Source organism: Zerene cesonia, chromosome 2, assembly GCF_012273895.1.
Source record: "Zerene cesonia ecotype Mississippi chromosome 2, Zerene_cesonia_1.1, whole genome shotgun sequence".
NCBI lineage: Eukaryota > Metazoa > Arthropoda > Insecta > Lepidoptera > Pieridae > Zerene > Zerene cesonia.
The window spans coordinates 1,675,060-1,688,313 of NC_052103.1; the positions used below are offsets into that span (position 1 = coordinate 1,675,060).

A 13,254-nucleotide genomic window follows, 5' to 3' on the forward strand; every position below is an offset into this window, starting at 1 on the left:
ATTTACACGTTTTGCCGCTTATTTTATTTCTTTCATAAAATTATGTTTACGTATTTACCTATTCTGGAAACGGTTTTGAATATTTTATAATTGCTGATGTAATTTCGATATTGTTCTCATATATAGGCTAACTATAGGCATAGGCTTACAAATCACAGATCTACAGAACCTCCATAACAAACTAGATATGATTTAATGTAGACCGTACGTTTGTAATGGATAATCTCAAAAACACAATTTCAGGATTTAAAAGCAACATTATTCCTGAGTGACAGTGAATATATTTTAGGAAGTTTCCCCATTTCATCCTACGTGAAGCTCCAGCGAGCATAGTTATTTTATTTTAAGATTACATCCTTAATCTGCCTTTGACCATAAATCGGGTTCCGTTAATAGTCAATCTCCCTCTATCTCGGGAGACTTAGTAAAAGATCAATTATAGTCTTATCGGGAAATTCCATTTTTACACAGGGTATTTTACCTCAAATATTGCTTACAAATTCTCAAAATTTTCTTATGAATCGTGAAGTTATTTAATTAATGGTAGTTCAAGCTAACATCAACTTTGATTTAACGCATTAGAGTAAATATTTGAGCAACATGGTGAATACGCGTCTTTGCTAATAATTTTGATCAGGCGTTACACTTTCTGATAAGGAAGATTGATCATGGATTAACGAAAATATGCCTTAAGATTAAATTGATAGGGAGTATTGCGAGCTTTTGGATTAGCAGTCATCTATTGCGATGCTAAATTGGTTTCATGATGAATTTTTCTTACGCTATTTATAAAATGTTTCTTTCTTAGTCGCATTGCGCCGCTTTCCTTATGAAGTTTCTCATTAGTCATTAACTAAATAATGTTTCGCTTCGGTATACTCTTCCGTATTTCACAAAGAATTGTCTTATAAACTTAATAATAAGAATAATATGCCACCAAAACCAATTTCGAATGATAACGATTCGAAATCAAAACACTAACAATTCATTAAAATTGGTCCAGCCGATTAGAAGGACACCAGTATTAAACACTCACACGAAAGAAACATATCTACATAAAGATTTGAAAAGTTGAAACTATATATTCTAAAAAACACAATAATATAAATGTGTTTTTATAAAAAAATGTTTTTGAATTCTATTCTATATATTCATTTAGTTATCTAACTGTAGTGGGAAATACTACATAAATTTTAAACAGGCTAAATACCGCTTCAAAATACTTACATGAAGGTGACGAAACACGTGCGTGACGCTAATCGTACCTCCACCAAATCTATTATAACCTCTAAATAAACCAGTTGTATCATGGAACTATTCATAGCCGGAATTAAATACATTTTGATAACATGTCATGCCGATATCCTCGGCACACCCTCATCGCGTGACAAAGTACTACCCCTGCGATAGCAACTATAAATCACGCCGAATATAACCGTATTGTAGAAAACAGACCTTATTGTCATTATAGATGTATTAAAATGGCGAATGTGATAGAAATAAAGAGGCATTGTACGGGAAATTTTATTGTCACATGGTGTAGCTCGTGCATTGATAATTGTAAAAATTATGGCAACAAGTAAAGAGCTTAATCGCACTCATTTTAATAAATAAGTTGGTTATCTACAATTATAGGTAAAAGGCTATTTCCACACGCAAATTGTCCAGTCAAAATGGACAACAAAAATAGGGCTAACCTTGCAATAATTCGCATAGAGCTGAAATTTGGTATAAACCTCTTATATATGAATACAAATAATGTGTGAAAAGTCGCCGTCGATCCCATGCTTGCTTAAAAAATTATTCAAAGTCAAAGGCCAAAAAAATCAGTTATTTTCATTTTTTGCAAACGGTCAATTTATCAAAAATACTAATAAGTCAAATAAAAGTCGCAGATCGTCAAATTTCCTACAAAAATGTTCTAGTATTTTTTACGATACACTGTGGTCTCACCAGTAGGAATATTCCACCAACTGTTATTGTTCGGTGTTTAATGTATAATATTTGCAAATACTATATGAGATCAAATATTTTATTAATAAAAATCCTATCCTTCCTACTAATATTATACAATATTAGTAGGAAGGATATATAGTAACAAACACACACACATCCTTACAAACTTTCGCATTTATAATATTAGTAGCATAGTCTGGTTTAGCACATTGTCTACGTTTCCCGGGTACCATATACCTCGCGTGCGACGCCGCGTGTTACAGCTAGTGTATCATTTAATTTCAAGTCAAATATTCACATCTAATTGTTCAATTATAAACTTCAGTTACTCCTGTTTTGTTGATTGGAAGTATTTGTCATGTAGGTGGGAGTAAATTAAGTGTTATTTTGAGTTAATTAGAGACGACGACCCGTTCCTCTGTATTGGAAAAGTTACTGATTTAATGTTGCGTTGTATTTATAAGCGTGTAGAAAGATTATTATCTATATTTGAGTTTTATGATGAAATCACTCCACAGTATACGGAGACATCTTACAGTAGGACAACACCTTTAATCTCGAAGTAACAGCGATGTTCACAACTCAGTAATAGTAAATAATATAGTTGTAATGTAAACGACATTAAAAATGCGTGCCTAAATCAACCCGTAAATAGTGTTCCGAGCTGGTAACAATATGGCATATGTAACTCGGGCTCGCTCTTCTTGCATCTCGCCCCCTTGCCCCCCCTCACGATTGATCCGACTTAACGTATTCGTTCAACGACAGCGATGACGTATAGACTGTGGTCAACCTGGTATAAACCGGGTCGGTTGTAAAGAATACAATATATTTAAACTAATATTATAGGGAAACGTTTGTGTTTCTGTATGTATGTTTTTTAAATCTTTAACACACAAAAACTGCGTTAGCGATTTGTAAAATTCTTTTACTGTACAAAACTGTATCTTCACCGAATGTCATAGGCTATAATATCTACCACGAGCGAAGCCAGGGCGGGCAGCTAATGTTCAATAAAAGATAATATCGCTATCAGTGCGGCCGCGTCGATACAACTGAACCTGAAGGTTTCCAGTTACCTCACATTAATTCGCTAAATTGGCCAAGTTGTTAACTTCCACGTGATACAAATACAGTAAATCTTCAGACGAAAGACAAGGGACCTCTTACGGTTCTTTCTTGGTAGTTGGTTTGAATTTTGTAATTATATAGAGTTATTTATATATTGTATAGTTATTTATACATTATACAGTTATTAATACAAATTGTGGATGTAGTAATGCATATAAATACTTGCTATTGCCCATGAGTTCGTCTGTGGGTGAAACCGCGCGGTGCAGCTAGTCACACTAATCACGATAGTCATACTAATATTATAAATGTGAAAGTTTTTTTGTTTGGATGTTTATCCATCAATTACGCTGAAACTACTCAACGGATTTTGGTGAAATTCGGTATACAGACAGGGTATGAGCTGGCTTGGGTGATAGGATACTTTTTATCCCGATAAAATGCTCCCTTGGGATAAAAAAGGAATCTTGATAGACGAGCAGAGCCGGGACGAGCGTCTAGTTAACTATATGGCAACTCTTGTATCAAAAAGTATCATTTTTTGTTAGATAAGCCAAGATTCTCTCGTCTTAAAGAACGCTTTGTTGTCGTATTTACGATGTAATAAAATGTCATTTTATAGGCATTCCCGATAGAATGGGAACAGCTTTCTAATATGTTATTATGAACGATATTACGATGGAAATATAGAAGTTAGTGAATGGCCATGATACCGAGCTATCCATTATCAAATATTTCATATTAAGTTTTTCATTTTTTATGCGTCTAATATGCTTAAGTCTGACATATACATAATTTTTGTTTGGTTTATTTCTATTTTGTATCTGATGAATAATTTCATAATAGAAAAAGAATTTTTTGGGATAGAGTTACTGATAGAATTTTTCAAATTGGTCCTAAGATCAAATCGTTCCTGAGATTAGCGCGTTGAAACATACAAACTCTTCAGCTTTGTATTATTATTAAAGGATTTATCACTATTAATATAACAAACGTAATATCTATTGCATTAATGATTCGTATATTGTAAGTTTGAAAACTTGTCCAAATCGCAGAAAAATATACTTTCGCAAACACCCACGATACATATCTCTATAGTTTATCTGTGTGTTACTTTATGCCATAGCAATATTCCACACAAGTGTAAATTACGGTAACCAGCGTATAAATAAACATTACGCGATAATATAAATCAGCGGTTCGATAAAGATTTGTGACCCGCCCGCAAATTCCTTAGCTTGATAAAGGGACCATTATTTTTCTTCCGAATTTTCCTTTCACCAGACATGTCGAATTATTCGGTCACTTCGTAAGTATGGTGTGATTTATTTTTAGCGTTATAACGCAATCACATTTCGTGGATAATTCGAGCGATGCGTGCCGCATTGCTTGTAATGATGTCATTTTATGACCGTCGTTCTGATTGTCGACACATAATGAAACTCTATTTACTTAAGTCACGTCATAACTTCCAAGTTACCTTTATTGAAGGACTAGCTGCGCCCCGCGGTTTCACTCGCTTAAGTCCGTGTACCGTAGTAATATCGGGATAAAAAAATCTGACGATAAAAAAAATTTACAACTGTTCAAAATTCGTCGTCCATTAGAGGTGGCTTTGTGATTTTTTCTATCGCATTAAAGTATTATTTTAGTCTATATATCACTATGTTTAGTAGCAGCTTTATTTTTTCAACACATTATCAAAAGAGCATACAGCATTTTTTTTATGTCAAAGCGGGCAACTGAGCTTGTGGTTCGCCTGATGGTAAGCGATCACTACCGCCCATGAACATTCGCAAAGGTAGTGCCTCTACGAATGTGCTGCGCTTTTATGGAGAAAGGGAAAAGGAAAGGATTAAAGACTGGAAAGAAGGAATGGACTGGGATGGGTGAGGAAAAGGAAACGGGCCTCCGGCTCCCCCACTAACCGTACGAAACACAGTGGCATGCCACTATTTCACGTCGGTCTTCTGTGGGGGTGTGGTACTTCCCCGGTGCGAGCTGGCCCAATTCGTGCCGAAGCGTGCTCGATTACCACAATAAGAAGAGCATATATCTTGAAGCATATAAATCGGAAAATAATAAGTGATTTTAATGTTTTTTACAGCACATAGAAAAGCATTTTGAAATGCACTTTTTGTACCCTTAATCTAAACATAAGGATGGAAAAAAGAAAAACTTTATTTATTTCTATTAAATAATCTATAACATAAATAAAATTAAGAAGGCGGTTTTATTACCAGCCAAAACATCGGAAAAACTAAGAATCACTCTCAAATAATATTTAACGAATAAATTATTAAATAAAACAGTAATTTTGTGCAGGGAAAAAGTTTTAATAAGGTTTCCTCTACTTTGCGGCCATAGGTGATTTCAAAGAGATTTGATAAAAGTTTTTATCTTGATGTTCTGTCCTTTGAAATATATCGCACCAAAGTTTCGCGACACTGATATTTTCCTGTAATTTAGGGCATATGTAAGTCGTAAGTCGTAATACATATTAATAAAACTTGATAAATTTTTGAAATATTATTATCGTTATAACTTTTGAAATAACGATTATATACGAGTAGTTTTATGATATAAGTAATTAATCTCAACTGGTCTAACAATTAGAAACAATGCGTTATGTAGTTTCTAATTCTTTTAATTTTAAAAGCTATGCAACATTGCTCGAATGGTTAAAAAAATTAAGAGTTATCACATGTTCTGTAATTTAGTTTACATTTTTAATATAGCGCCATCTATCGAAAATTAAAAATTTCGAAATCATTCAAATGTGCATTATAATGTATTCCCATAAGTATAAGGTGTATTACTGCAGTAAAAAGTAGTTTATATCGCTATCTAGCCTCTTTTTACCTAAAAATACAATAAAACCCTCCAGAAACAAACACACTCGCGTAATTAATAATCAGTAACCTGAGATTGTTTTATTTATGTGGAATAAAAGATCATAAATAACTAGCAGTTCGCCCCGGCATCTCCCGTGCTACATACATAGCCTATATCACACTGCGAATCGGCCAACATCTATTTTTCATACCCCTAAATGATAAGAGTAAGGCAGAACAGCGTTTGCCGGGTGCAGCTAGTATTATTGTAGATTTATTGTCAAATGTGCTATGTATACATACGTTTTTTTGCTGACAGTAAAAACCACTTTTCGTTGAATAGATTTATATGCAATTAAATATAAAATCTTAAAGGTGATAAAAATCTTTAAGGGTATAAAATGATAATATTGACTGTATGACTTGGCAGTTTTATACAAAATAAATAAAACATTTTATACTGAAATAAATACAACTTTGATCAGAGTACTATTTATTGACGGAAAGCTGTTACACAATACTGTAAAACAATATAGTTAAGTAGTAGCTGGTACATAGTTTAGTAGTAGTAGTTAGTAAACTGTAAACAATATAGTTAAATCGGTCAATTAGTTGCATTCCGCCTCGTGCAGCAAAATGGCGCGCCGCACGTATCTGAAGTGGTAGAAACTGAACACCACCATGAACGAGAAGAAGTAGACCACTGGAAATATATCATTATCATTAAATAAATCATCATATTTCATTAAATTAATACGTAAATATCTATATATACATGTCCTGCATGTCGTGTAGTTAGCATATGTAAAATTAAGTTCCATCGGGCATATTACACCACATGCGGGACGGTCTGTATATCTATACTTATTATAATCCATCAGACCCTGAAGAATTTGTTTGACGCGCTAATCTCAGGAAACACTGGAAATTTTTCATCAATTCTTTCACGAAAAAAGATGGATGTGTACGTGATCTCTGAGTGCTATATGTTTACCACGGAAAAGGTTCACGGTACCGCGGGTCAGATCGCATTTAATGAAGTGGTTAGACTTACAAATAATTATTATTTCAATTAAGGAAAAATTGCCTACAACAAACTTGGAAGTTCGCATTTCCATAAAAAAATCGTGAGATTCTAAAATAGATTTGTTATAAACAACTCGTTGTTACATAATTTAAGATTTCAAAGAATAAATGTTGCAAATCCACAACGTTCGTCGTTTTTTGGGAGCGACTGTTTAAAATGTACAGTTTTTTTGCACGTATAAGCTACGGTGCTACGTTCGCTACGGTGTAGCACAGCTTAATCTACAACGATGATACATTGCTTGCTGATTTCATCACAATAGCATAGTATAAAAATTTACTCAGTTAAGTTTATTATACTCATAAAAAGAGCTGATCGTGCGATCGCTTGTCTCAAATTCGCAACGAATTGCGTTTCGATAAATTCCCCCTTCCCCCGTCACCGTAGTCAAGGTAAAAGCCGCTAGTATGGAAACATCACCGTGTACACTATCGCATAATAATATTTCACCACAAAGCAGCGAGCATTTTCAGTGACGAGGGCACCACCAATCACGATAATGGGTGCATTATGCTAATTGCTAACGACGCGCACTTTGATCGACTCCGAATGCATACGCGCTCAATATAAATCACTCATAGCCACAGCTTGTTAGGCATTTTAATAATACTTTAAAATATTAAATATGAAACAAGTTTGCAGCGCTATACCGTGGCGAATATTAAACGAAATACTCGTTTGAAATGAGCTTTGAATCCATTTCAGGTTGTGTGTGATACGACGCGTGGAGACTATGTTTCACCTGTTTATTTGGTACTGAATACACGTATAAATTTTGTACAAAATACACAGTTCATGAGCAGTTAAATGAATAAATACATGAGCTTTTACTTTCTTAATGAACTCGCGAAATAGAGGGCTATTGCGAGCTTCGAGTGATCGTGTTTATGTCTTAAAATCACTACGTGTCACAAATAGATGAAGTTATTTGAGTGATGATTAAACATTTTAACTATATTTTTGATATAGTATGAAATACAATTTTTACAAATAGACAGATCAAACAGTTCATATTCCGTTTTAATTGAAAAAACGAAATCCTAAGTACAATATTTTCATAATATCCGTCAATAGAGTACTATATAGGTAAATCATATTATCTGAATCACATAGTGCTGTCTTATGTGGATATCTTAATTAGGGGCAAAAAAATCAACAATGTAGTCTACAAACTTGTGCTACGTACGAATAATTTGTAACAGAATATGTGTATTGTGACGTCATCTCGGTAGAATTTTCCAAAACATGTCAAAAGGGTTTTAGAGGACAAGGTCTTGTCCTCTCTGTCTGTCCACGTTGTAAAAATTGTATCTTAAGATATTACAAGGGAATTGCTAAGTATTAGAAATTCCCGAATTAATATATTACTAAGTGTAAAATAGTAATTGGTTACCTACTCCAATATTGACATTTTTCTTTCGTAGTTTTCAGAATATATAACGTGAATATAAATAAAATGTTTGTATTTTCATTCACGTTACGTATCACACGAAACAAAATTGAAATTTAATCATAATAAATAGTTGTGTTAAAAACACGCCGGCAATATTCAACAAAACTGGTAGCCAAATTGATGTACATATTCGTTTTTATTGCTGCTATATTATAAAACAACGATAAAATATGATTTCAATTAAAAAAAAAAGAATATTTTTTTTCGTCTCTTTATCATCTAAATGCCTTCAAAGTATTATTTTCATGTTCAGTGAAAATAAAACGGGGAGAATATAATAGGGTTCTCCCGAAATAGGCATCGCGAGTCGTATTGTTATGTTAATACTGAGTCGAATAAAATAACATTCATAAGACAACGGTAAGAAATGTAGAAAACCCAGACTGTATTGAACTAAAGAACGTAGGCACTCGCTTATTTTGAAATAGATGTTATAGCCCGTCAACAAATCACAACAAATCCTACTATCCTACTAATATTATAAATGCGAAAGTTTGTAAGGTTGTGTGTGTGTTTGTTGCTCTTTCACGTAAAGACTACTGAACCGATTACAACGAAATTTGGTACGTAGACAGCTGGACAACTAGAATAACATATAGGCAACTTTTTATCCCGATATTCCTACGGGATACGGACTTACTTACCATAACATTAACGGTTACTTTAAACGAATATATACTTTTTTATATAATAAAGCATTTCGAGAATAGTAGTGATAGGTCGATCCATGAATCATTTTTCAATTAGGAGTGTGCATGCAATATTTTACAGTAAATTTTTCAGCAGCGTGAAGAACAGACGGACAGACAGACTGACTTTATACATTTAAAACAGTAAGTGGGTATTAAAATCTTGCTGATTTATATTAGAATCTTTAAATTTTGAAACGCATTTTAAATCCCATATTTTGAGTACAATAAATTGATAAATAGTTTTTAATTAGTACACTTGTTAATTACCTTTTTACTTATTTGTATTTTATATTGTATACTTAATTATTTTAATAAAGATATAGTCAACTATAATTACATGTAGATTAATAATTTTCATTAAGACAACTTTTGAAACTTGTTAAAGTTTAAATTTTTTGTAAGCTTTCTACTAATTTGCTCTAATCAGCGCTCAATATACATAAATCATTAAATATTTTATTCGCTTTCCTCTGTGTTTCTAATTGCCTTGTTGTTGCTCAGCCACGTTTAGTTCTTTTCTTTTTACTTTAAGGTTTGCCGGGTAGAGATCACTGCCTAGCGGTAAGGCCGCCAAGCAAACTTAACAAAAAAGAAAAAAACATATCCAACTGGTGGGTAATCAAAAATCAGGCAATACGGTAACGCCGGTAGAAACTAAACAAAAAATATATTAGTATATGATTTTATGGTTAATTGTTTATTTTAAATAGTAATTTATGAGCTACATAAATTATGAGAAAATATCTTTTGCACAAAAGCCTCAAAAATATCCTATGTCTTTTTCAAATTTATTTTTATTATCGTACAAATCTTGTGTTTGAAGTCGTATCAAGTTACCAATAAACACTGCACAAACAGTACAGCTCCAAGGCATGCATTTAGTGATAGCTAGTCTCCCCGGGGGGTTTAAATTCCATTACGTTTTCATGATCGTGTTAAGAATCGAGACTTCTGTACCGCTGTAGCTGCGAATGCTGTTTGATGCATTTGCATTAGTTCGATGTTTGTGTATGGAATCGAGGATTCAGTCATTTCATATTATACGGACGTGTTTTAATTTCATCGTGTACTATTACACGATTCTATAATCGATTTAATTGTTGTTTTAAGACGCGGAGAGAAATATTGAAAATCGATTTTATGTTGTAATTTTTAAGCTAAAAAATGTTGATGCATGTGTTGAGATGTACAGGATGTTAAGGCATTTAATACTTAAAAGAAAAGTGTTATGTAATGTTAATTGTAGTGTATTCCTCTAATATTTTGAGTGTTCATTGAATTGGTTATGAAAAAAAGAACGAAAAAATTCAAAATATGAGCGAGTCTTCCGACCTTTCTGACGTTATAATACTTAAATCGGAATAAATTAATAGTGTGCATATATAAATATATATACAAACCAGCTCCAAGAAACGTGAACAGTCCACTGACACACGCCAAGTTGTCCAGTCTATGCTGATCGTCTTTAATCTTTGGGGCTGAAAAAGTATCAAACATTATGTAATAACATTACATAATGGTAATTAAAATTAAATCATTATCTCTACAATAGATATAATAAGGGCCGATTTAACCCCCTGCTTTTACTTTGATTGCCTATTTAAAAATTTTGATGAATTTTCATACATTTCCAGACTAGCTATATGCCCCGGTTTCGCCCGTGGTACACATATAGCCTATGTTCTCAGTTAAGTTGCAGCTTTCTAATGGTGAAAGAATTGAATTCGGTGCTGTAGTTTTTGTGTGAAAACGTTTCAAACATACAAAAATACAAAAGTTAACGCTTTATAATATAAGTGTAGATACGCTTAACGGAATATCCCGAAGTCGTTAAACCGACCATAAATGAAATAATTAACATTGCATTGTTCTATATTAATGAACTCTATATTATAATGTATTTGTATTGGGCATAACCAGTGTAATCAGTCAGTATAGCAAATATACGTTACATTGGTCCCAAAACTAGGATAATCTGAATACTCCCCGTAGGACACAATATATGTAAAGGGAACGAATTACGTATATATATACGTATAATAAAATTTGATTGCCAAATCACTTAAAACTGGGTCTGATTATAAAGAGGTCTTATACTTCTGAGAGTCTTATATAGTCTATACTTAATAAACCTTCAATAAATCTACGCCAAGCAAAGTTCTACGGGCAAAGTTGTAAGCAAAACCTAGGGTAGAAATTTACTATTAATGAACGTTAAGCAAAGAAATGCTTTTGCGAAGTGTAAGTTTACAAATAGCTTCCCGCAAACGATTTTATTGCAAACTTATATTAGCGCTAACGTAGCACTGTATTGAAGTTTCTTTCGAATTATTTTTTCTTGCCAATACCTAATGTGTTAACTTTGGTACAAGAGAAGCGAGTTCTGAGTCTATATATATACGAGATACGTGTTGGTAGTCTAAATTCTAAATATATATAACTCGAAGGTTTCTGACTGACTGACATGGTGATCTATCAACGCACAGCCCAAACCACTGGACGGATCGGGCTGAAATTTGGCATGCAGATAGATGTTATGACGTAGGCATCCGCTAAGACAGGATTTCGGCTGTTGGGCTATGGGGATAAAATTGCGGAGTTTTTACCATGAAAATGCTAAAGCTGCGGACATCAGCTTGTGTTATTGATAAAACCGATAAAACGCATATTCAAAATACATCTCTTTTTTTTCATTTCATTTCCAATCCTGAATATTATTTATTTAGAACAAACCATTTTGAAATCTGACGCAAGCACGTCCAATCTTGGTTACGGCCAACGATATAACGCCGAACCATACTAGTGTTGCCACCAGGAGATACACCTGGAGAGTATAAGTACGAATGAGACTACATCTACACTTGTGTAGGAGATATTTTCAAGACATTATAGATGAATCTTAATATATGAAATGCAGCCGAGACTGATTGATTAGTTTATCAAACCACAGCCCAAACTACTGGATCGATCAGGCTGAAATTTGGCATGCAGACAGCCACTACGACGTAGGCATCCGCTACGAATGGACTTGGATAAATTTATCCAAGGGCACAAAATAGGACATGAAAGTTTATCTTATGAAAATTCCGAACGCGCGAACATGCCGCGGGCAATATATATAATTTATTGTATATTTATTTTATATGTCTTATTTATTTTGTTTGTCTTTTCCTTCGGAGTAGTGGGGCTAAAGAGCGACAAAGCCTTTTTTAAATTTTTTAACACGTCAAACATCTCATTAATATGTAATTCTCCATTGAACACCGGGCCAAGCCGCGGCGGATAGCTAGTCCATTATAAAAGATAAGTTAACATTCTTACCAACATGGCTCGACAGTTTTCAGTGAGCGCTACAATAATGAGAAGCACGCCAGCTCCGATAAGCCCACTCAGCACTGTACCGGTCGCTACACTCATAACTGCTAACAAATTATTTTGCCTGCTTTATGCGGTGGCTTTTGTACGAATTCTTCTTAAATATTATATTCTGGTGTTTATATACAGCCAGATTTTTATAGAAATAAGTGAAAATTCATTTTTGAGGTTTAATAACAATTAATGTTTAAATAAATTATTGTGTTTTATGCAGTTAGCTGTTTGAGTAATAATTAATTTGATGCTTTATTATTTGTGTAATTATGATATAACAAAGCAATTCATAGTAAAGTTTTCCGTCGAAGAGATTTGGATAAATTTGAAATCCGAAATATACAATAATTTTGGTTTGTTATAAATTCAATTGCTATATTTGAGAATGACTAATTAAAAACAGTTGAGGCAAGAAACATAGCAAAGATGATGATGATTCCTCTTCAGCCCTTAATCAAATTATGCCTCGACTAAAAAGGCAAGTATTAAAATAAAACCTGTAAAACTTACACTGTGACGTGGCAGTGTGGTGCATCTCATCGTACGCCTTCCCATGGGTTAAGATCAGCGTTAACAAGATGGAACCTACTAGAACTTGGCAGAACGCAATCAGCAGCACCCCAGGGAACAGATTGCAGATCCCACAACAGCTCTCGAAGTGGCATCCCGGCTTGTGCACGGCGAAATGCGCGGGCACCACGGTGGAGCGGCTGGTGCTTCGCGCCCTTTTTTCGCTGGTTTTCGTATATTCTTCTATGCTTTTCGCCATTTTGACAGTTGTGACGTGGGCTA

At 33.8% G+C, this 13,254-nt stretch overlaps 1 protein-coding gene across 1 annotated transcript; it reads right to left on the bottom strand.

The window, feature by feature from the left end:
* Positions 1-6,469: 6,469 nt before the first annotated feature.
* Positions 6,470-13,231, bottom strand: LOC119835358. The gene is made up of 5 exons (XM_038360132.1): positions 12,973-13,231; positions 12,415-12,512; positions 11,827-11,917; positions 10,494-10,571; positions 6,470-6,564 (listed from the first exon to the last, which is right to left on the bottom strand). Exons 1-5 carry the CDS (start codon positions 13,229-13,231, stop codon positions 6,470-6,472), a joined length of 621 nt encoding a protein of 206 aa, XP_038216060.1.
* Between the last annotated feature and the right edge of the window lie 23 nt (positions 13,232-13,254).